This window comes from Microcebus murinus, chromosome 9, assembly GCF_040939455.1.
Source record: "Microcebus murinus isolate Inina chromosome 9, M.murinus_Inina_mat1.0, whole genome shotgun sequence".
In the NCBI taxonomy this organism is placed as follows: Eukaryota; Metazoa; Chordata; class Mammalia; order Primates; family Cheirogaleidae; genus Microcebus; species Microcebus murinus.
The window spans coordinates 71,854,564-71,880,754 of NC_134112.1; the positions used below are offsets into that span (position 1 = coordinate 71,854,564).

General features: G+C 34.6%; 1 protein-coding gene and 1 non-coding gene across 2 annotated transcripts in view; one reads left to right on the plus strand and one right to left on the minus strand.

Annotated features, from left to right (window-relative positions):
* CFTR (CF transmembrane conductance regulator) overlaps positions 1-26,191 on the plus strand; it is a 166,584-nt gene that overhangs the window by 107,457 nt on the left and 32,936 nt on the right. The window contains exons 18-22 of the mRNA XM_012761103.2: positions 646-725; positions 5,633-5,783; positions 6,699-6,926; positions 8,220-8,320; positions 20,105-20,356. Coding sequence (XP_012616557.1) covers positions 646-725; positions 5,633-5,783; positions 6,699-6,926; positions 8,220-8,320; positions 20,105-20,356 — 812 coding nt within the window. The remainder of the gene's footprint in view (positions 1-645; positions 726-5,632; positions 5,784-6,698; positions 6,927-8,219; positions 8,321-20,104; positions 20,357-26,191) is intronic.
* On the minus strand, positions 21,880-21,981 carry LOC142873230 (small nucleolar RNA U13). Its single transcript, XR_012921270.1, has one exon. It is a non-coding gene; the product is annotated as a small nucleolar RNA U13 (small nucleolar RNA).

Consider the following 26,191-nt stretch of genomic DNA (forward strand, 5'->3'; position numbering starts at 1 on the left):
AAGTTAGTAGGGGGTGAATGATAAGATTCAATATCACTTTGTACAGAATTATGTTACATTTTATCTAATTGTATGTTTAACTCCTCTCTAGACAATGAATTCCTATGGGCAAGGAGCATGGCTTATTCACCCCTGCTATCTCAGTGCCTAGCATTGTGCCTGGCACATAGTAGACATTCTGTATATAACTTTTTCATTGAAGCAACAAACTATCAGACTTATAAATGTGAGTCTGGAATTTAGAGGATAGGCTTTAGATTGTAAGTGAAGAAGATAGAAAGAGAATATGGTAAAGGAAGTCTACGTAGTGGGCAGGCAGGCATTCTGCAGAGGTAGTAGTAGGATGAGTATTCATTCTTGACACAATTTATAATAAGGGCTCTATTGTGGATATTAGTTTTTTGTTTGAATCTTATGGGAATCTGTATTTTATAAAAGTTTAAAGGTAGGAGACAATAAATTAAACATATAGTTACTCAATCTTTAGACAGAACTAAAATATTCTAAATCCTTATTTATCTGATTGTATGCTAATTCTTATTTGAATTCTGAATGCTTCTTTGATCCAAATTTAGTATTGAATATATTGATAAGACTTTTTAAAATTACTAGGTCTTGAGAAATGTATCTTCTTTTATATTATAGGTGGGATTCTTAATAGATTCTCCAAAGATATAGCAATCTTGGATGATCTTCTGCCTCTTACCATATTTGACTTCATCCAGGTTTGTAAAAATAACTATTATTAAGTATCTTTGCATTTTTATATATTTTTAAATAATTACAAAAAGAAGGAGATGAGGTTTTTTTTCATTTTTCCTTTGATTGAGAGTTCAGGTCCTGTCTATTATATAAATTTTGTCAATATCCAAAGTTTTCAAAATAGGCATAGATTTAGTAAATTTAGTAATAAGTCAGAAACTGTTTATATCCCCCAAACCTGAGGCAATCCCACATTTAAATATAATAACAAGTATCTACTTGGGAGTTATTTGAGAGGCACTAAACACCATCTTCCCCCAACTCACTGGCCAAAAACTGATATCGGCATCACTATTTGATGGAAACCTACTTACCTCCAAAAGGTCCACATTAAAATGAAGATGGATTCCCTGGGCGGGTTACACTTGAAACCAGCCTCACCCATGAAGACTCTGGCACAGATTAGTTAGCCAGTTCCCCCACAGTAAGGCCCATAATGAAGGGACACAAGTAAAGACATCTTTTTGCATAGGTGAGAGGGGAAAGAAAAATTCAGGGTTATATGAGAGCTACCCCTGAGTGATGGATGTGAATAAGCCTGTAGGGCAGCCTGGCTGTGAGGTGACTCTCTGCAGTAGGGTGACTGACTGGTGGTGACAGACAGTGGGGAAGGAAAATGGTGGGGGAGCGGAGGGTGGGGATGAAAGTGACCTTCAGGATAGGCATTAGGATTCCATGAATGACAGGACTTAAGGAGTGTTATGAGTTGCTAACCTTGACTGTTGGACTACGTTTAAGCACAGCTTCCTGAGCTTCCTGTCTGGTTCAGGTTGACCTCCAGAGAGCAAATGCCACAGTCTTAATGATCTTTTTGGAGAAACAGTTGAAATGAGTCATTCTCCCCTCATGTTCTTTCCCTACTCCTGCAAGATAATAATAATGTATTTCATAGACCTTACAAAGCAAAATGAGGACTACCACATGTGTGTATACACAACTAACATTGGCAGGTGCAGAAAAACCAGACTGTCAGTTTGTCCCTTCTGAAATGATTGACACAATCAAATATATTTATTGTTCCAAGTGAACTTTAGCATTTTGGGTTTTCTTCAGTTGTTCTGTTTAAAGATATAATTTAGCAACAGCTGCTGGAATTTTTTAATTCATGGTTTGAGTTCATGCATTCAAAGGAGCATTTCCTATGTTGTTATTTAAATGCTAGACATTTGTTTCTCATTCTAGGAGTGTAAATGACCAATCCCAAAGATAATATTAAATTAGGTAAAAAAAAAAAAAAAAAACTGGACCATGGACATCCTGACCTGCCATAAATGGTGCCCCTTGATAATTATTTTTCTACTTTTGTGGTCTGCTGAGTATCTTCTGAAGTTTGAGGCTTACTTCAGAAATTCTCTGGAAGAGTTAATTTTTAAATATGTATTTTATAAATTAAAATTTTTTGACATGTGCTGGTTGTCAAATCTTTTATGCCAATTTGAATCATTTCTGCTCAACTTTTAATGCTTTTAAGGTTCATTTGCAGTTGCTTCATGAGTGATTTGGCAGAGCTCTTTTATCTATTTTATTTGTGATATAAGAGGGTCTCACATTAAGGAAGCATAATATATGACAATCCAAACACGGTAAAAAAAATCTGATTAGTTTTGACTCTGCTAAGTAATTCATCATAGAGGTCCTTGAAATTGTGAGCTCCTCTGGTTATATATTTAATTATGTTTAGACAAATAAAATTACATTTATTCACAATGTTTCAGGAATCTATTGACCAAAATGAAGCATACCTATAAATTTTCTGTTTTTTTAAAAAAAACTTAATTTCTCTTTATTTTATAACTTTATTAATGCTCTGACAAATTTACTTTCTGGATTGGAACCTCATATACTGAAAATGGAAGATCTGGGTTCTGTTATGCATATCCCACTATTTTCCCTTGAGCAGACATTTAATCCCAAAGGGTGTCAGGTTTGTCACTTGTAGTAAGGGGAAGATAAACCTGATAATGGTCCCTTTCAGTTCTAAAGTTATATGGTTCAGATTGGCACACTAGAATTGGACCGGCCATACACGACAAATTTGTACTTGAAGGCAAACAGAGAAAAACTATATCCTAGCATCTTTCTTATCTTTATGGCTGGGTGAATGATTTTTTTCTTATGAAACAGAAGTGTACATATTCTAAAATACGAAAACCTCAAGGCCTTTTTTTATTTCTTCTTTCTTATCCCAGTAAATAGTTACATACTGAATCTTCCTACTTTGATCTCTACAATGTGTCTTTTATACCTTCCCCCCTCCACTGCCCCTATTCATCCTATTAATCTCATTAATCTCTTGCTTAAACCTTTGTAAGAGATTGCAATTTATAAATTAAATTCCAACTCTGGTGCTCACTACATGGCTTTAAATAGGCTTTTTTTTTTAAACCTATTTCAAAGTGACCCTTCATTATTATCAGTTGTTCCTGTTTGACAGGTAGCTCTGTGTGACCTTCGGTGTCAGGAATGCTTCTGAACTGCTTTGTGGGGTAAAAATCTGCTTCCCACTTCCTAGAAGCATGAGTGTGTGGTACTTTGCAAGTTTTCATATTTTGTTGATTTTTTTTTTCTGAGGAAATTTAGGATTTGGGTAAGGGTGAATAGGAATTAGAAATCTATGTTCATATTTCATCTTGTCTTGAAGTTCCTCTAGTTAGTTAGTTAGTTAGTTGTCCTTTTAGCAATATACCTGATCTGAAATGACTTCTGTCTAATCCTTTGTGAATTAAAAAGTAGGATAGAATTTAAGGTTTCTTCATATACAAATATTTGAAAGTGTGCCTTTAATTTTGCACATAGTGCTAAATTATTAGGCTGTGACCTCAGTCACTAAAGAAGGCCTCTTGTGAAGCAAAGGGAGTTATCTTTCCCAAGGCTGAGGCTTATTTTTCACTTATTTTTCGGGTTGGACTATACTCCAGGTGATGGTAGATGTTGGAAATCTGACTACCTTGTGAATGATCTATCACTTTCAAATGTATCCATCTTCTTTATTCTTCTCTAACCCTTTGTTGTATCTTGGTCAGGTGACTACCCAATCCAACTTATTTTATCAGAGTATAGTTACAGTTTCATTACTAAGATTCTCTACCATATGAGCAATCATTTAAAAAGAAACAATGTTTTTAATAGAAAATGAGTTAAAGACTAGAGTGTGTTTTATACCTACATGGTCAACTTTCCCACCTAACTTTTAATGAAAACAGCACTAAATTGGAATTATATGGTAAAATAGTACAAGTTAAAATCAATGCAGTGCCATTTACAATGGTCAAAGCAAATAAAAGGCCCTGATCCTAATGGAGTAGATGAATGTTTCTAAATTACCAGTGCCATGGCAGTTGTCTTTCGGGCATACTAGTATTTCATGTGATAGCCCATTTAAATTAAATTATATTCCCTAGTTAATCACACATGGAACTTATTTTTTCTTTCTTTTTTTCCCCCAAGAGATCATATTTCTAAGAAATAATAATAATTGACCTAGGTTAAAAAAACACATAGTTGCCATCAATGAAGCATCTTGTCATGTAGTAACTAAAGCACTTGGGGCTTTCTCGTTATACTGGTGGCACTTGTAGGACAAGAATGGAATAGGGAAGACTTTTCTTAGATTATTAAGCCATCATGTACCTAGTCTAATATCTGGCACAGTACAGATTCATCCCAATGCTTGTTGAATGAGGGACTGGTATTCCAGAATTTGATGATTGGAGACATAGAGGCATTTTGTCTTAGAAAAGTGTTCCTGAGGTAGGATCATCTGAAGTTTTAGATGGAAATAATAAGCCAAAGATTTACACACACCTGAGCTACATGCCCATCCCCACCTCCATCTACGAAAATATTATGTGTTCCACCTCATCAATTGAAAATGTGTATGTCACCCATGGAAACTGGTAAAGAAATGGCTCACTGTGTAATATATGGATGTTATAAAATGTTTATATTTTTACCCTTTCTGCTGATGGTTACTTTATTTATACTTTATTCAAATGAGCTAATATGAAGTAAATGTTAGCAGATTTCTTAACTTTTTAAAATGTATGTACTGGTGTCATGTAAAAATATAAAATTTAAGCCTTTCACTTGGTCCTGAAGAACACCAATCTGAGCTTATTTCTGAGACTGCCGACAGGGGTCTACATGTGGTGGATGATGTGAAGAGATATCTGTAGGATGAGCTTTGATTGAAGTACAAATTCATTCTGAGAATATATGAGATAAAAAAAATTTCTCTCATTTCAAATTAAATTGTCTATCCCCATAAATCATTTTTTGAGCCTGTAGGAAATCTCCAGTATTTCAAAGAACAAGAACAGAAGAGTTAGAGAGGGAATTAAAATTAAGTATAATTTCTTTCAATCTTAAGCATGAGAAAACTAGGCTCAGAGGGATTATTAGATAGCTTGCCTAATGATGAAGCCAATATTTAACCCAGATCTTTCTGACTCAGAAGAATCCACGATGAATGCCTGATTTTCAAAAATTGTCTAAACATAATAAATCCTAAAATTCACATTTACACTAAAATTATTTTAAAATAGCTTATTTTTAAATTCATATTCTTTTAAAAATTATTTATTATACAATAGTTTAAAGTGTCTGGGAAATGAGAATATCTTGAGATCAAAGAACACCATGTTTGCAAAAGTTCAAAAATGTTATTACAGATGACCTAAACAATTTTCCGAGTTTTTTCTATGAAAAATGTACCTTGGAATGACTGCCTTCTCAATAGGAAGGCAACTGTTCCTTACTAACAACAGAACAGAGCGGGAAGAGCTTATTTAGAAACAAATCAATGACACACTTTGTCTATTTTGCAGTGGGAAAGCATTTGCTCACCAACGTGTTTTCTTTGATCCTACAGTTGTTATTAATTGTGATTGGAGCTGTAGCAGTTGTCTCAGTTTTACAGCCCTACATCTTCCTTGCAACAGTGCCAGTGATAGTGACTTTTATTATATTGAGGGCATACTTCCTCCATACCTCACAGCAACTCAAACAACTGGAATCTGAAGGTATGGTATTGCATGTGCAATAGCCGCCTTGGAATAAAAGCCACAAGAGCTATTTAGGATTCTCTATTGTTAATCTAGTTTTCCAAATATTCTTTCACCCTGCTTTTAAACCCTCACATCATATACCAATAATTTTTTAAAATGTATATGTATATAAAAGGAAAACTACATTGTAAAGTACACATGGATTGTTTTTCTTAATTAATGACCAGATGACTTCATTTTGGTTTTAAAATATGTGTATAGAGTCTTACCTGGGTTGGTGTATAGGACATTCATTCATAATTTACTTATATCAATCAAATTAAAAAATGATAGTGCTGCTATTACTAAATGTTTCTCTGGCTTCCAAAATGATACTAGACAAAATGATTCCCTTTGGCTTGTTGTCTTCAGACACCCAAACTCTATGTGAGCTGTTTGGGAAGTATATTTTCCAGCAATAGCCTTGGTATGGACATGTTTTCAGAGGATATGTTTCTAGTCCATTTCTACTTTAGAAGTTATTAGCTAAATTAAGTCACATAAACTTTCTTAATTGAGACACTTGAAAAACTTGTCTTAAAAGAAAATTTTTTTTCAGCATCGATTAATTTAAGATTAGCCAGAAAAAAGATTCTCAGTTGTAGCAAAGAAATATAAGCAAATAATGGTAGTGATTTTATAAGTTCCCATCCATGATAGTCAAGTAAAAAAGGAGGGTAACTTATTTTAAATATATATATACATATATATCATATCACGTCTATTCAAAGTATGGTACCAGAGTGAAAAAACCTTTTTAACCAATGACATTTGTGGTCAAAAAAACCTTTTGACCAATGATTATGTTAGTCTTTTTCAGGTACATCTTAGTATGAAAATATATTCTGTGTTTGTGTGATTTGCATTGTTTTCTATGGGATTATTTCACAGGCAGGAGTCCAATTTTTACTCATCTTGTTACAAGTTTAAAAGGACTATGGACACTTCGTGCCTTTGGACGGCAGCCTTACTTTGAAACTCTTTTCCACAAAGCTCTAAATTTACATACTGCCAACTGGTTCTTGTACCTATCAACACTGCGCTGGTTCCAAATGAGAATAGAAATGGTTTTTGTCATCTTCTTCATTGTTGTTACCTTCATTTCCATTTTAACAACAGGTACTATGCTCATTAACTATTTAGCTAAGCATTTAAGTCAAAACATTGTTAATGGATGTGAGCGTTTATTGCTGTTAGTTTTCCTTTCAGATATGCTTTTGCTATATCCCACAGGTTTTGGTAAGATGTGGCTCCATTGTTGTTTTGTTCGAAGAAATTCTTGATTTCCTTCTGAATTTTTTCCTTGACCCAATAGTTATTCAACAGTAGATTGTTTAGTTTCCATGACTTAGTGATATGGTGTGTATTTCTGTTAGAATTAAACTCTAATTTGGGGGCTCTGGATAAATCTTACCTATTTAAAGTAAAATATTTAATACTAAAAGCAGATATGTTCTGTGTATGGTATGCCTTCTGTTAGAAGAATTATAGAAAAAAAAATTTCAATTAATATTAAGATGAATTATTTCTCCTAAGTTTAGAACTTTATGATAATTTTATAATGCCTTATATGTATAAGAACTCTCAATTGAGACTTGATAACCTAAATTTATAATAATTTAAGTTAAAAATATTCCTCTGAGAATATTTTTATGGTGGGGTAAAATAGAAAAAAATTGTTATGGCCATAATACTGAATATTTATAATTTTTAATTAATGGCCCTCTCTACTCCTAAAAAACCATTTACTCTAATTAAACACTTAGATATTGTTCTTCTCAGGTGAACTAATCTTTTTCTTTCCAACATAATAGGCAGTCTTTCCTCTTTCCAAATGGCAGACCCATTAGTTTTCTGACTATCCCATGAAGCTTTAAGCCCACTTTCTTCCCAAACAACATCTGATTAGCAGAGAAAGTCCTCTTTGCAAAAGCATGAAGCACATCTAAATATCTTGCAGATACTATTCAAACACACCCTTTCCCTGGTCCCCCTGGTCATGACTTCTTTGTAGATGAGCTCATCTGGAAACAAGACTATTTCTTTCCATTGCCCATTCTAGTGTCTGTTACTCTTATTACTTGCAGCATAGTAGTAGAAGAGACAAACATGGTATCTACCCAATACCAACAACCACTCAAATACCTGTGACATTTTTAAAAAGGGCAAGTCTTTCCTAATACTCAATCACTTTTTGATTTAAAACATTGATTGAATGCTTACTGTATGCTTGGCATTATTGCTACTTAGTAGATGCTGTGGTGAACTGAGATTTGAAAAAAATGGCTAAAATAAGCATAAAATTGAAATGTAAATTTAATGCTCTATGTGCCATAGGAGAGGTATGAATAAAGTAGTTGACAGAAGAGAGAAATAACAGTAGGTTTGTTTATATCTTTTTTGTACCTATAGGTGAAGGAGAAGGACAAGTTGGTATTATTCTAACTTTAGCCATGAATATCATGGGCACATTGCAGTGGGCTGTAAACTCCAGCATAGATGTGGATAGTTTGGTAAGTCATTATCATTTTTTAAATGTTTATGAAAAAATTCAGACAAACCAAAAAGCATAGGTAATAACATAAGGAATAACTATTAATATATATCCAATACTGAGCTTAAAAAAGTAAAACCTTATAGGGAAATTGAGGGCCACTATGTATCTCTCATTAAACTCTTATCTCTTCTTTCTTCCATATGGATAGCCACTATGAAGATCTAATGCTGCAGTGTACATTCTTGCATCTGTTTCCTTGTTCAGGATTTTTCTAGGATAGATACTTAGAAATGGTGTTGCTGGGTCATAGAATTCACCTCGGCTTACCTTTACTAGATGGTGCCAAATTGCTCTCAAATCTGTTGTACCAATGTGTACTCCCATCGAAAAGAGTATGAGAGTTCTTACAGCTGTGTAACTCCAGCAACACTTGGCATTGTCAGGCTTTTAAATTTTGGCAATCTGATGGATGTGAAGTGGTTATTTAAAATGTAGGGCAGCTTACTACATATTTATTGGCCATTTGGATTTTTTTCTTATGTTAATTTCCTGTTCATGCCACTTGCTCATTTTTCAATGAGACTCTTTTTTTTCCCCATAATTGATTTGCAGGATTTTATGAATTCTGGATCAATAGTAAGTTCTGTACATTCAAACATAATTTCTCAGTCAGTGGCTTGGCTTATACAGTCTTTTGATGAAGAGAAACTTTTAGGTTTAATAAAGTTAAATTTATTAATCTTTTTCTTTATATTTTGTGCATTTGGTATCTTAAGAAATCCTTCCCTATCTTGGGTCTTCAAATTTAGCAGCATAATACTTTTCATTATATTCTTTTCTTATTTTTTAAATTTCCAGTCTTTAGTGATAGCTCCTTTCTTATTCCTAAGGTGTTTGTCATTGCCTTCTCTCTTTTTGTTTAATCAATGTTACCACCATTTGTATACTTTATTAATGTGTACAAGAACCATATTTTAGTTATATTGTTTCTCTTGTCATGGGTCCCTAGAATGCAGATCCTGTAGTCATGTTTATGTGCTAACACTGCAGCAAGGGCACAAATCCTATTGCTGCAAGAGTGAAAGATAAAAGAAAGTGATGCAGATTTTCTCATTTTCATTAAAAAAAATCAGAAGCATAATTTTCAATCAGACTTTTAGGTTGGTCTGAAGAGCTTTGTAATTGACTTCTTATATTCTTTTTAGAGTACTGTGTTTAAAATCATTCATTCATCACTGCATTTGTGGAGAGCCTAGCAACCTAATTTAAGAATGACTATACAACACTATTATTATTACACTTTTTGCTTAGGTTATTTTCCTCATTCTCTGACAGATCACGTGTTCTCAAACCACACATGTTCATAAATAACATATGAAATATGCTATAAAATAACATAAAATAAAATATGTATAAAATATACATATTTTATAATGTATATTTAAAATATACATTATAAAATATGTATAATCAATTCCTGTCAGAACAAATTACTATTAAAATGTCTCTGGGAAAATAAAACCTTTTCATGCCCACTCTTGCCCATGTGTCTTAATATTTTTTAAGGCATTTTAATAATCCATTGAATTGCAGTTCAACCTGACCATAATTTATGGCAAATTCGGTTTCTTTCCTTTGACATTATTAGTATTTTAGTTTGACCAACTGTGTTTAGATTTTTCCATCTTCTCCTCACCTAGTCTATTCCAGTATACTTTTGGAGTTGAGTTTCATAAATGTCTATAAAAATGTTTCTGTTGAAAGTAGCAGGAAAATATTAAATAAATATTATGCTTGTATTTATTTAATTGTTTGCTCAACTTTCTACAACTTTGACTTTACATTTAAAATCCTTAGGTACTTTACCCATTTCTTTACCTAAAAATATCTCTTTACCTTGGATTTGGATATGTACAATTTCTTTCCCTTTGCTGTATTATTTTTCTTGGTTTATATAATAGCCTCTGCACATTGGTGTTAAAATCTTTGTTTGGTGCATTTCTATTCTGCATGTTTAATCTCCATAAAAATTTCTGTATTTTATTTTCATTTATCTGGTTTTTTACGTGCACATCCTGGGCTTTGTGACCTGTGCTTTGACATTGTGTCTTTCATCTCATGGAGTAAAATGATCTTTGCAAGGACCTATTATGTTATAATACAGTCTATGAAAAGTATCAATATTTGTACTTGATCACATTTTAAAAAGTCATATTCTTTTGTTTAAATATCAAAGTGAATATGTGAGTTTTCATTTCCCTGCCAACTAGCACCAGTGGCCTTTCCTGGGTATTTGTGGACATTTATCTAGTTATTAATTCTCATCATTCTGCTGTCACCCATGCAGTTGCTAAAGTTATGCAATAACCTGTTTATTTTCACTTTGGCATATGTTGAGAGTAGGAGGGGAGATAGATATAGCTATGCCCTCAAGTTTTATGTTTATATGATGTTAACTCTGACGGTCCTTGTGACCTCTGAAGTAAAGACTCGATGTACTATCATTTTACTTTACTGAGTTGTTAGCTGAATTTAGAACTGAGTTTATAATGGTGTAAAGAGGGTATTTTATTTGACACACACTTTTAGTTTTACAGTACAGGGCTCCTCAGAAAAAAGATCTTTAGACTTGGAAAGACTATTTTATTTACTTGTCTTGCCTAGTTTAGACAAGGACACAGAGGCAAAGGTCTAAAGAACTCTGAAATTATAGAAGTGGCAGGGTGGCTATTCCTCTTTACCTTCCGCCTCTTGCTTACAACTGTGTGCCTAGCTTTCTTTAGCTTTCAACTAATAAAGGTAACATTTGGATGATAAAACTTAAATGCTACCTTGAGTTACTTTGTATTTCTGATCACACATCTCAAATATCAGCACTCAAAACTGTCCAACAAGCCTTTTATAATACTTTCCTAATAAAATCTGTATTTTATTCCCTAAAATAGCTCTTTCTCACTTTCTCATTTCTTCTTAGATACTCCAATAATCCCACCCCCTGCACTTTGAGCCAGTGACCTTGCTATATATTTCATTAAAAAAAAATTGATGCGACTAGAAAGAATCCCATCATTTCTCTCTACTAGTTGCACCAATCTACTTCACCTCTCCTCATATGCTCCTCCTTCCCCTATGTGTCCTTGCTACCATATTTAGGCCAGTAATATGCAGTTACCTTCCTCTTTGTGGGAACTTTCTCAGTAGCATGAGAATAACCTCTTGATCATCCCCAGCTACCACCTCGTTTCTTTGACCTATTTACAGCAAAACTTTCTGAGAGAGTATCACTTTTCCTCCTCCCATTCTTTCCATAGCCTACTTCATTTCATTTCCATCACCCCCCTAAGACTCATGACCAACATCTTGCCAAAGCCAGTGTCCTTGTCTTCTTCAACTACTTAGCAGTTTTATGTGATAGACAAATCCTTCTTCTTGTGATACTTTCCATCTTGTGATCCTACACTACTCCCATCTCATTTTTCTGCTACCTCTCTGGATCATTTTTAGTCCTCTTTTTTGCCACCTCCTCTCTTGCAGATCTCTAAACACCAGCTATATTACAGCCCTCTTCTATCAACACTCTTGAGCAGCTGTTATCTAACCCCAGGCTTTAGGAACCATGTCGTGATGAATCATAAATTCATATCTCTAGTTTCGATGTCCTGCTATCTAAATACATAGCCAACTACCATCTTGACAGTTGCTATGTTTATGAAACACAGTGATAGAATGTCCTGCAGTAGACTTGACATTTTAGGGCATAAGTTCCTATTCAGTATTGCCTCAAAATACTCCTGGGATCTCAAGAGACCATTAAAATAGGACAAACCTATTCTACATACTGATATGCCTGGCCTTCTGTAGCACTTTGGGAAAAAAGTCATCTGAACATTGTCACCTTACAAATAATATAGTTAACAGGTTATGAATCACCCCAGAGACTTAAAAAATAGTAAAATTATCAGAGTCTAATTTAATAATTCCCATTGGAAAACACTATGTTAGGGGGGTTCCAAGTATTTTAATTGATATCTCAATGTTTTAAAAACTGTTATTTCTAATTCACTCTTTATTTTAACATAAATTGTGTCTCTCTATTCCTTTCAATTATATTTCTCATGCCATTCTATACACGGGGTGAAAAGAGAGGTGTTAATTTCTTTTAACTCCATACTTCAAGTACCACATGCATTTATCGTTGTTATTGCTAAAGGTATTATCTGATATTTTTTGCCTCCTTAATTAACAAAGCTATGTATTCGTTTATTTTGTTTGGAGTCACAAGATGCCTTCCATTTTTAGTACCATGAAGCTCCCGTTTCTCCTATTCTCAGCTACTTAAGCATTATGTAACTTAAATGGGCAATGGACACCTAGGTATCTGCCTCTATGAACAAGAGTAATTAAATAAACAAGCTAGAAAGGATGACAAAATGATGCTTCAAACTATATCAAGCCATCTGGGGACAGATAAACTGCTCCCATTCACATTGTTTTGTATATTTGAATGAGGCAGTTGACAATTCATGTCTTCAGGACTATCTACCACATAGTGAGCATAACTAAAAGATGCATGTGAATACTATCCTGCTTCTTTAAAGCTCCAAGTGAAGCAGCAGATACACCATCCCTGTTTCCATTAGATGTCTACCCTGTTGAACCGTGTGCTCCTAATAACATAAAAGGAAGGAAGCCACCAGGGTGAGTGGGGAAGGCAATGAACCTGCAGGGCTCACATTTAGATCCCTGTTAATGAGGCTCCAGAAAGTTCTTGCAAGATTGATGCAATCTGAGAAGAGTTTTCTGTCAATAGAAACTCCCTCTGTTTTTCCTTTGTCCTTTTATTGCCTGTGTTTATTTTGGGTTCCAGTAAAGATCAAATGACTGATTGTACAGTGACCAACAAGAAACCTCATAGGAAGAGAAAAGAGGAATCTGGCTTTTTTTCATTGCTCCTGATGCCTCATTTTCTTGAATTGGATGTAGGTTCTGCTGTAAGAATCTGAGGGTAGGAGTCATTTCTTCAATTTCTTTTTTGCCTCCTTTTAAAGGTCTCTTGATCATGTCTTTATTTTTCTGTTCTCATAAATCTTTGTGGTATATTTTCCTTTCATGACTTCTGTCTCAAAACTTCTTTCCATCCAACCCTTCTCTTTCCATCCTGCAGAGCGACTATGGTGAGAAGAGTTCTGCATTCCACACTGACCTTGTGACCAGGAAGTTGTGTGGCCTTTGGCAAATAGTAACCTCCTCGAAGACCTTATTTTTCTCATTTGTAAAATGAAACTGTTCAGTTAGAAATTCTCTAAGGTTCCTGCCAACTCTGACATTCTCTTTCTTTTGGGTCATTTTTGTGTGCAAGATTGCAACTCTCAATTAGCATGTATGCAGGCATCATTCCAGGTCCCTATAGGAATCACATACCTGCCACCATCCATTGATTAAGTTATTTATTGCTGCAGTTATCAGAGTTGATCAAAGAACTCTGAACCAGTGTATTACTAGAACCAACAAAGAAAATGCCATCATGATGTTCTGGAGCCTTGAATTTGTAGAATAGGCATAATGAGACCCCTAAGGGATTGCTGAAGTATAAAAAATGTTTGAAAAGTTTAGAAAATGTACTGGGTTTTATGTGTCGCCTTAACTTCCTAGGTTTAGAATTTCTCATTTATACAATGAAGATGTGAATTAGATCACAAGTTGTCAAGCTGGTAGCACATGAGGAACCTTTATGAAAATACAAATTATTCAGGGTCCACTAAGACCAATGAAGTCAGTTCTCTTAGTGGGGGCAGGGAGACTGAGCATGATATCCATGTTTTTAACAGTGCTCCAAGGGGTTCTTATGTGTATCAAGGCTTGTAAATCACTGAATTAGATGCTCTCTGAGATTCATTTTAGCTCTGATTTTCTGAGTCATGGCAGAGGGCTCAGCCAACTTTTTCTATAAAGGGTGAAATAGTAAATATTTTCAACTTTGTGGGCTATGTGGTTTCTATGGCAATTCAGCTCAGCCTGCATAGGGCAAAGCAGCCGTAGCCAATATGTAAACAAATGGACATGGCTGGATATGGCCTGTAGGCCATAGTTTTGCTGACCTCTGGTCTATGTGATAGAATGTACTTTTGAATTGATGGACAGCTAGCAAATCATTTTTATCTTGTATCAATCAACAGTACATATATAAATCACAAATAACTACAAGACATATAAAGGTTGATGCTTAATGACAAAGTACTTTAGTAAAGCTATAATATTTCAAAATTAATATGCTTTGACCTGGTGCAGTGGCTTATGCCTGTATTCTAGTGTTTTAGGAGGCTGAGGTGGAAGGGTCACTTGAGGCTAAAAGTTCCAGACCAACTCAGGCAACATAGTGAGACTCTGTCTCTAAAAATAAATAAATAAATAAAAAATAAATAAATAAATAAATAAATAAATAAATAAATAAATAATCTGGTTATAATACCTGTAATACCCAGCTACTAGGGAGGCTGAAGCAGGAGGATGACGTGAGCCCAGGAGTTTGAGGCTGCTATGAACTATGCTGATACCATGGCAGTCTACTCAGGGCAACAGAGCAAGACTCTGTCTAGAAATAAATAAATAAATAAAATAACTCATTTTTGCTGTTAATAATTTATAGCAACATGATACTTGACTGACCTTTTCATGTACTCCAGGAAGATAAGTAATAGAAGAAGAAACATAGACCAGAGTTTCAAGAATATATTTTGGCCAGAGAGTCTCTTTTCTTAATAGCCATTAGCTCTTAAATTTATGTGCATGTACTAAAGATTATGCTAATGGATTTAATTTGGCCTTGGGTCTCTGGTCTCTGTTAATATTGAAAAGCATGTAGTTTCAGCCTACTGGGAAGGATCTATGATTTAAAACATGTTAATATCCTCTTTTATATACTTCACAGTTTGAATATTTCTCCTGTAAAATGTGATGTTTTTCACAATTGTGCCAGTTTTTCAGATGATTTTCTTCACATTTATTTCTTGCAATCCTCCTATAACAACCAGTTATGAAGTCTCTTTACAGTGTTGCCAGCCAGATCTCAGGTGTATGAAGATTATTTTTTATTCTCATGGCTTTTGGGGGTACTATGGCATGTAGTTTGGGTGTTAATGTATAACTTTGATGCATTGGTTTCTAAACAACCAAAAGGACGAAAGGAAATAGAGCAAATATTTTTGTGAGGGAGAGGAGTCTGGCTTCCTGACTTGTGCTAGAAGAGATCTTTAAGCCTTCTCTTTCCTATTTGTCAACAAAAAATGAAAAGGAAAATCAGAAATTATTTTCTTCTTGGCTTAAATGCATCCTTTATAAAGTAAGGTTGAGATGAGGCTGTGGAGCTGTCTTTGTTAAGACTGTCATACTCCCAAAGACACTGTTCTTCTGTTGCTTAGATTAGTCACTTTAGATATTCCTATAAAAATGAGGAGATTCAGTTTTAAGGATTGACTCTTGAGGTGCTCAGAGAATTTGGGCAGCATAATAAAATGATAAAACCAGAATTTAAAGCAGAAGATTTTCAAGCAAAAAAAAAAAAAATCCACCTTGTTTTGGCCAAACTGTCATTTTACAAAAGTCTCCATAAATTATTTCAAGTTTTCTTTCTGCCAAATGAAGAATAGGTTCATTGTGTCAGTACCTGGGTCTCATTTTGGCTTCATCTTTTATTTCTCAAAAGCTATATGAAAGGTGCTCCTACCAAAGCTGGTGGTGACCACAGTGAGACTTCACTGCTGGTGGAGCAGACCTGCTGCTCTAGACAGAGCTGCCCCCTCCTTCCTCCTCAGGCCACTCTTTTCTGTTCAGGAACCAGCAGCCTGAGGTTAATGAGTTTGCCAATCCACAGTCACTCTGACAATTGCCAAATCTGAATTTCCATCCAGTACAATCTATTCGACTGGACAATGGCATAGTAGTTTTTAGGTATCACGTGGAAATGTTTAGTAGGCACTCTAAAAGAATGAAAGGATTAAATGAGGTTAAATGGCTCAATGAAAGCAAACAGATGAGACTAAAAATAGTTTGGTAGGTCCTAACTTCTGTCTAATCCAAATAGCAGCCTATATTTTGAGAGGTAAAATTGCAGCCTGAATCACTTCCTAATGTTATTCTTACTGCATAGACACTGCTTTCTGCATGGGAGATAGAATAATGAATTCATTCATTATTAACAAAGATTTATTTATTTATTAAGTGATTGCATATTGCTAAGCCCTAGATGGGGAGGAATGTTTGCACAGTCTATTGTTTGAATACAAGGAATGCTTTGAACAAAGTTACTGTAATAGGCAGAATGGGTTTAACAGAAAGGCCATGAGACATGAGCTTCAGGTCCTCTCACTTACATGAACCCTTTTGCAGGCCTTATATTTAATTTTATATGCATAATTTTGATTCTTAAGAAGAATCCCCTAAATTATTTAAGCTTCAGGCTGCACAAAATCTGGATCCATCCCTGGTAGCAGCTATGAATCTTTGTCTATAAAAACAAGAATGCAAGAAATATGACTTTACTTTTGCTATAGTTGAACTTATTTTCAATTTGAACACACATTCCACTTGGTGAAAGAAAACAGTATCAGTGAATTCAGGGATCTTGCTGGGTTCTGAGTAGAGTTTACAAAATGCCAAGATATTGGGGATGAGGGAGTATCTGGCTCTATGTTGTCCCTTGTCCATGCTTGCTGGTTTTGAGGCACCAATGCTCCTCTCTGACCTAATGGTGTATGGTCCAGGTAAATGGAGTCTTTGTCCTTCTTGTCTTCATTGTGAGCTCTCCTTTGATGAGCTTTCTCTCTGCTTCTTCCATGTCCCCGATGAGTCAAAATACTTAAATTATTTGGCTTCCCCTCAGCACTACTCTGGAAAAACAGGGCAAGCTGAAGATATATCAATCTATGCCTAGACATCTATGCCTAGATATCCAAAGCAACCATGTCTGCTCTACTGCTCCCTTATCCTGCCAGGAACTGGAAGCTTCTCTGCAGCATGCCTCTTTCCTGAGATTCACCTTGAAATTGAGGCACAGCCCTCCTGTGTTCTAAAATCACTCAATTCTACTTGAGGATAGAACCAGGATTTGGTTGCAAGACAGAGCTCCTTCCTAGAAGAACTGATGTCTAAGCCTTTTTTTTTTAACCCCCATTCGTGTGCTACCTTTGTTGAGTCAGATTGTGGAGTAAGGAGAGTGGCTGCTTCTCATCTGTCATGAGTTCATCTGTAGCTACTGTTTTTACAAAAACGCTATGCTTTGAGTCCTTCAGGCTTTGGTTTTGAAGCATAAAAGCCAATATTCATGTGGCTTGAAATTTTCAAACTATCAATAGCAGAGTTGAGTTTTAAAAGCCCATTTCTGAAACTTGAAAGACCAGAATTGATTTTTCTCTGCTCTGATTCTGTTGTGGCTTCTCCTTCCAGAGGAAGTGGAGGTAGAATCTCTAAGCTGGAAAGTCTGTGAGGTACAAGGAATTGGTTAGTAATTCATAATATTATCTGGCCACATCATCTATTCAGTAATGGCATTTTAGTGGCTACAAAACTGGCCATGATGCAAATGTCTGCACTTGCCACTTTTTCTTCCTGTTAGAAAATGTTCTCACCCATTGAATTGAATGAATGTCTGCTCATATACTGTGGATGAATGCCCATTGTTAAGATGAAATATCGTGTTCTTGGTCAGGGATATTTGACCACACTGTGGATAACAACAATAGTGTGTCCTGGGGTCACTTTAAGCAGTTAGATCATATGAAAGAGTATGAGTTGGGAAGTTTCATTTTCTAAATTTGGTAGGCACATTCCATTGGTTAAATTTAACCTTGCAAGTCCTGAATTCACCTTCAGTGGTGAGCATCACTAAAAGAGAATGTAATTTGCAGAGGTCAAACGCAAGTGCTCAGACAAAAAAAAAAAAAATTGTATACTGCATTCATTCCAGTGCTGCCAAAGTAGTAGTTTTGAAAGTCTTTATTTTCAAATAACACTACATACAATTTTGAGTAGTTTAGATAGCACTATTTAAATGTTTTATTGAGTCCTTGGGAGTATTAAAATGTGAAGGATTTTTGTTATGTAGTGTCTTTCCTGTCTTTTGCTTGACAAAAGATGAGTTTAGACTTCTTCACAGAATTGACATGTGAAAATGTCAACTTTGTAAATGTCCATTTTGTAAAGTTAAGCTACATTTGTATATTTCCTTCAATGATTTCAAGAGAGAGAAGATATTCTCAGGCAGGATAAATACAATAAGATAACTTTAAATGCATTTGAGCTATGTCTCTTGTAGCTTCATCTCAATGATAGTTACAATTCTAATTTGTCTTCCAGATCTTATTTAGATTAGCAGCTCTCTACGAAAATGAAAGACAGTGAAAATTCATGAATATGCTTTAATTCAAAATTCATCGAGAATAACTGAAAAAGGATTTAAGCACCCCTGAAAGTCACTCATAATTCAGAATTTAAAATATTACATGTGGGAACAATAGTAACCGTATGCCTTTTGCTTCCTCTGGAGCTATTTTTGATGGTTGTGGGCTTTGGACCCCTTTCACTTCCATTAGTAGTGGGTTTGACTTCCAAAGATTCTTTCCTTGAATCTTGAATAAGTATGAAGATAATTTGAAGATGTTTTCAAGATGAAGGAAACTGAAGCACAGAATCACTAGAAAGAAGAAAGAACTTCTCAAAGGCAGCAGGCTTGATCAATGGCATGTGAAAACAGGCAATACAATTAGAATTGCTAAGATGGAACTCTTAATGTTCAATTCAGGAGCAATATCTAAACTCCTCTGCTTTTCTATCAATCATTTCATACTAAAGATAAAGAATTTTTCTCATTTCACCTGTTGTTTTCACTCCTTTATTCATTTATTAATTATTCAAATATATATTGGATAACTATTACATTAAATATATGCCAGGCTATTTAAAAAATCATATTCTGATTCCAAAATTCTAAATTCAAAAAATCATATTCCAAATAAATCATAATTGTTCAGAGAAATATGTTCTTTTTAAATAATTTAAACACCTTTAAAAATATTTGATCCCTTTTATGTCTGTGCACATTAAAGATACAACTTATTAAATGTTACGTGAATAGATTTATAAAGCAGATACATATTTAATTTTAAATATAACTCTTACATATCGTCACATTTTGTTTAGCACTAGAAATTGATTTTAAGTAATTTAGATAAAAAGTGTAATTATTTAACTATAAATATATGCCAATGACTTAAATTTGTTTGAAGATTGTGTGGTGAAGTTATTGAAAATTAACTAAGCATTATGAGTCCCCTCACCACATGGCTGACATATAGAATTATAGTTAGTTATTAATGTAGTTTGAGAGAAAAGCAAGAATCTTTAGTAGTGGTTTTGAGGTGTGGTACATTTTATTATAATACACCAGTTGTACAGCATTGTGCAGTGCAGCTCATAGTAGAAATAAATTTTTCCTTTGACATCATCTATTCTCTTGAGAATTGTTTGGCTATTTATGTGTAGCTTGCATAACTGAGAATTAAGTGATCACCAAAATAAATAGGCCCATACAGAGCCCATTTATATAAATCCTGGTTAATTCTCTTTGGTTAAGCTTTTAATTATAGCCAATTATTTCCTGTTAGTTCATGGAAAACTTGACAAATAACCGAGTGACGAGTAGCAAGCATTACATCTTAACAAGTTGTTTTTTTTGAAAATATCCAACTAATTATGAAATTGTCAGTAGTTCTTAAACAAAAATAAAATATTGTTATTTTTATTTCAGATGCGATCTGTGAGCCGAGTCTTTAAGTTTATCGACATGCCAACAGAAGAAGGTAAATCTACCAGGTCAATCAAACCATCCAAGGATTGCCATCTCTCAAAAGTTATGGTTTTTGAGAATCCACACGTGAAGAAAGATGACATCTGGCCCTCAGGAGGCCAAATGACTGTCAAAGATCTCACAGCAAGATATCTAGATGGTGGGAATGCCATATTAGAGAACATTTCCTTCTCAATAAGTCCTGGCCAGAGGGTGAGATTTAAACACTGCTTGCATTGTTAGACCTGTGTTCAGTAAGTGAATACCTCTATCCTAAGGCAATGTGTCAGTAGAATTCAGTTGTAACACTACTCTTATAGACTAGCACTGATGTTAAACATACATGTTTCAAGTTATTATATGCAGTCATTATTTTTCATATGAAATTGAGTCCTGAATCTGCAAATAAGTCCATTTTATATGTGATCGTACTTGCAGAATATCTAATTAATTGTTAGGTTGCTAACTAAAATAGCTGTTTACCAAAATTATAACATGTTTTAGATTTTCCATCTTGAAAATATCTTACAATAAGAGAAATATATTATTGCTAACGCAATCTAATGTTTGAAATTTTATCTAATTTACATTCTATGAAACAAGTGGTACTTTTTTTCTTAGTGTTTTTCTGTTTATTTTATGTTTTAGAGTTTTCAACAGGACTGTTTGATTTTTTTCCAAATTATTTACTATATTTATTAAGCATAAATAATTGTGCAGTATTTTGAAATGTTTCTTATGGATGCCAGCACTGAGCTAAACACATAGAAGGAACTTAATATATACTGATTATTGGAATTGATTGTTGGAGAAGGGGATTATCATTCTCTGTATACTTTATGCTCTATAAACATAGTTTTATATTGTCTTTAATCTCTTACTCCGGACTGCTCTATAAATCTAGACAGAAATATTGTATATTTTTGATTGATTTTCTTTTTTAATTTAAATATAATAAAAGGGAGAAAGTTCTTATAAAACTGAATTTAAAAACATCATCTCTTTGCATTTAATTGCAAATAGAGTTTAAAAAAAACCATATTGAGATAAGGCCTGTAAAGATGTAAGACTACCATCACTAACACCAATGTAGGAACAGACTGTTTTGCTAGTGAGTTTCAGATTATTCAATAAACATTTGCAAAGTTCTATGAAATAAAGAAAAGTATAGGTTGAGCAAAAAGTCCCTGTGTACCATGCTAAATGGCTTCAAATGGAACGTTTGAAAATTTGATTTTTTTTTTGTCTTATAGTTAGGGTGAATGAATTCTCATACCACTAAAATTAACCCTCTATATTTCTGTTCATCAAGAATAGGATTTGTTTTATTTTTTCTTTTTCTCGAGGGAAAATGGTTTTTTCTTTTTGAGATAGAGTCTCACTCTGTTGCCTGGGCTAGAGTCCTGTGGCGTCAGCTTAGCTCACAGCAACCTCAAACTCCTGGGCTCAAGCAATCCTTCTGCCTCAGCCTTCCAAGTAGCTGGGACTACAGGCATGCGCCACCATGCCTGGCTAATATATATATATGTATATATATATATATATATATATATTAATTGGCCAATTAATTTCTTTCTATTTTTAGTGGAAACGAGGTCTTGCTCTTTCTCAGGCTGGTTTTGAACTCCTGACCTTGAGCAATCCTCCCACCTCGGCCTCACGGAAGATAGTTTTAAATGGAATAAATAGAAAAGCTTTCCATTTTATTTTATTTTATACTTTTTTTTTTTTTTTTGCATCAGGTAAAGTGCTGACATCGAAACAAAGTTTGAGGGAGGCACACATCTCACGCATGTGCATGAGCTCCCAGTCATCACACTTATAAACTACAAAATGATCAGATTTTAAATTTCAGATTGAATGTTCCTCTAGTATTAAAATGGGGATGTTTTTGTATATTTGGATTGTATTATAGTCCTGATGAAACCTCTGACATTTTTGACATTTTTTGCTTCATTATTGAACTTGGAGAGATGTGACTTATGCATTGTAAAAATATGTAAAATTAATGACATGCCTTCACTCCTCCCATTCATTGGAAAAAGCATAGTTAATTACTCTGCTTTGCTTTACACATCAATGAATACCATAGGAAGCTAAGAATGTCTTTTTGGGGATCAACAAGATGGATGCCAAAAGTGCTACCATTGATATAACAATACCAACAAGTAGGTTGATAAAAAACAGAGTGGTAAGCCTTAGTAAATTGACTTTCTCTTGTCCGATATCCTCCTGTCCTTTTGCTTTACTGATGCTCATTTGCCCACTAAATTAAATTCAATCAAGCCATAAGGAGAGTGACAGAATTTTCAGAGTCCTCATTACTGTGTGAAGATGTGAGAGTAGTAATCAGAGATGTAGCAAAATGTGAAAGAAGTAATACGCTCAGGCATTTCTTTTTCTCTGAACCTATATATACAAAACAGACCATGTGTGTTCAGTAACTGTCCACTGCAAGGCACTCTCTAGGTACTGTAGGGGAGTTGAAAATTACATAAGGCTATGGATCATGCCATCTGCCGAAAGACAACAAATTTAGTTTAAACATCTCAATTGGCTCTGTGATTCTAGAATTGGGCAACATTTCATTCCATAAAATAAAATAAGTATTCCAGTTAGTGGAGCAGAGGAGGTTGGCTTTATAGACAGAAAAAGGACTAAAGAAAGCAGAAACACAGAACAGAAAGTGGATTGGTCATTTCAAAGTTACTTTCCTTATAAGGTGGAACAAGGAGATTGAACAATAGGAAAATAACTGATTGGTTAGCATCAGGTTACTTCAGGTTAAGGATTAAAATACAGAGAACTTTATTTATCATGCCCATTGAAGATTGAAACTGGCCTTTTTGGGAAATCAGGTTGTTATCTCTTTCTCCAGATTTCTCAGAAGGCCAGATAACAAGTCAGTTTCTGTTTGGTGAGTGTGGGAAACTCCATTTTGATTTTTAGTCATGTCTGCTGGAGCCTAGTACAGGAGTTTAATCCAAAACAATGGCTTCCTATATTTTTTGTTTAACACATTGGAAGTTGGACTCTAATGTTTATTGAGAGCTTATCATGTCCTAAGCACTGTTTAAAGACCTTTATTTGCTATCACATTTGATCTCATTATAACCCCAAAGGTAGGTATTATTACCCTTCTTTTGCACAGTGGAGGAAAGTAAGGTTCAATTAGGTGAGTGAGGAAGCAGGAATCTTAAACCCAGATCTGTCTAATATCAAAGTCCTTTTTCACCAGATGCCATTGCTTCTCTTTAGAAGATGGAGGAGCAGAAGGTCTGGAGAGAGAGAGAGAGAGAGAGAGAGAGAGAGAGAGAGAGAGAGAGAGAGAGAGAGAGAGAGAGAAAGTGTCTGTTCCAGGAGATGATCATCTAAAAGGGAAATGTAAGATCCAGTGAGACCAGAAACAGACTTATTGTGAAGATAACAAAGCTTAAGTTTAGAAAGGCCTTCATTTGCCTGAGCCACCTTCCAAAGCCCTTCTTGTACCTAATTTTGTATTTTTAATTTTATAATCTTTATTCTTGAAAAGAGCCCTCCCTCCAAATTTATAAGCTTCAGTACCTCAGAAACCTTGATATGCGTTTGAATAAGAGATACAGGTAAAATGCTGTGGGAATTCAGAGGAGGAAGCAGTTAGCATATCAGTTGACAGAGAGTTGGGCTATTCAGGGAAGGTTTTATACAGGAAGTAGCATTTAGAATGAGACTTTGAGACTTGAACTGTGTATTTGAACAAGTAAAGGTTGGTGAGGAAGAGTGCTTCAGGCAGAGGGCATAGAATGAAGCATGGGGCATGTACAGAAAAACAGTGACTGGATTAGTCAGGTTGGGGGATGCCGAAAGGAAATAATTGGACACAAGATTGGAGAATGATGATAGATATTGTGGATCTTGAAAGCCAAAGCAATAAAGTTGAAAACTCAGATAGTTCTAGTATATTTTATACAAAGTAGTTGTGATATCGGTAATAAATGTAATAAATATGTATTTGGTCTTCATCCTGGCTCCTGGCTCCCAAAACTCTGGGAATTTCCTAAATGATAAGAGATATAGAAATATCTTTTGTTATAATATTTGTTTTTGTCCCCAGTTCCTGAAATAGCATCCTTTGTTATTCTTAACAATCCCCTTTCAACCACACCCCAATTTATATTGATGAGGTGGCTTTTGGAAAGTCCCTACAGATGGGGTGAGGAGGGACAGGTTCCCTGGGAGTTGGGTTGGAATTTTCAGCTTCACCCCTTGACCTGCTGGGAGGCCACCTGCAGTGGCCAATGATTTAATCAATCATACCTGTGTAATGAAGCCTTTCTGTAAACCCTAACTGAACGCATTGAGGTGCTGGGAAGGTGGTAGGCTGGAGAGAGCATAGAAGGTCAGCATCCCTTCCCACATACCTTTCTCTATATATCTCTCTCATCTGGCTGTTCCTGAGTTATATCCATTTATAACAAACTGGTAACCTATAAGCAAACTGTTTTCCTGAGATTTGCCTGCCATTCAGGCAAATTATCAAACCTAAGGAGGGATTCCTGGGACAGTCAGAAGTACAGGTGAACACCTGGCCTTGCCATTGGTATTTGAAGTGTGGTGCTCATGCACACCCATCCAAGCATGAAAGCCACTATTTAAGAAAGCCATTAAGTGTAGAGGAGTAGAAGACCAGCTGCAAAGGATTAGAGAATGGGTAGGTACTGAAATGAAAATCTATGTAGAACACCAGTATTGGTGGTAGAAAGTAGGAAGCAAGAACACTGGTCTGAAGGGATGATCATATCAAATGCAATATGGAAGCATTTGCCTCTGCACTGAGGAGGAGTATATATTCTCCAAGATAGTAGGAAAGGAGATAAATGGAATTAAAGAGAACCTTTGAGCAAATAGTTGGAAAACTGAAGGTGTTCGAGACTGTGCTGCCTCAATCTTTTAAGTCAATGCAAGCCACAGTTACAGAGTTTGGGTAGTGTCAGTCCTCTGATTTTTTCTTCTCTTTCAATATTGTGTTGGATATTCTGGGTCTTTTATGTATTTTTATAAACTTAAGAATTAGCTTGCCAGTATCCACAAAATTAACTTGCTGGGATTTTGATTATGATTACCTTGAATCTATAGATCAAGTTGGGAAGAACTGATATCTTGACAATATTGATTCTTCCTATCCATGAACATGAAATGTTTCTCAATTTATTTGGTTATTTTATTTTTTAATCAGAATTTGATATTTTTCTCATGTAGATCTTTTATATATTTTGTTATATTTTGTACATAAGTATTTTATTTTAGGGTGCTAATGTGAATGGTATGATTTTCATTTCAAATTCTACTTTTTTATTGCTGTTATATAGGAAAGCCATTAATTTTTGTATATTAACCTTGTATCTTGCTACCTTGCTATAATCAATTAATAAGAAATTTTTTTTGTCAGTTCTTTCTGATTTTCTACAGAGATGATCATGTCATCTGTGAACATAGAGTTTTATTTCTTTCTTTCTAATTTGTGTACCTTTTATCTCCTTTTCTTGTCTTATTGCATTAGCTGAGACTTCTAGTATGATGTTGAGATTAGTAGTAAGAAGGGATGTATAACTTTGCCTTATTATTGATCTTAGTGGGAAAACTCCAAGTTTCTTAACATTAAGTATTATGTTAGCTGTAGGGTTTTTGTAGATGCCTTTTAAGTTGAGAAAATCTCCCTCTATTCCTAATTTGCTAAGAGTTTTATCAGGAATGGGTATTAGATTTTGTCAAATGCTTTTCTATATCTATTGATATGACCATTTGTTTTTTTTTTCTTTAGCATATTGATGTATAGATTACATTAATTAATTGTATGTTAAATCAACCTTGCATACCTGGGATAAATCCCACTTGGTTATGGTGTATAATTATTTTTATACATTGTTGGATTCAATTTGCTAATATTTTGTTGAGGATTTTTGCATCTATATTCATGAGAAATACAGGTCTATAGTTTTCCTGTGACATCTTTGTCTGCTTGTGGTATTAAGATAATGTTGGCTTCACAGAATGAATTAGGAAATATTT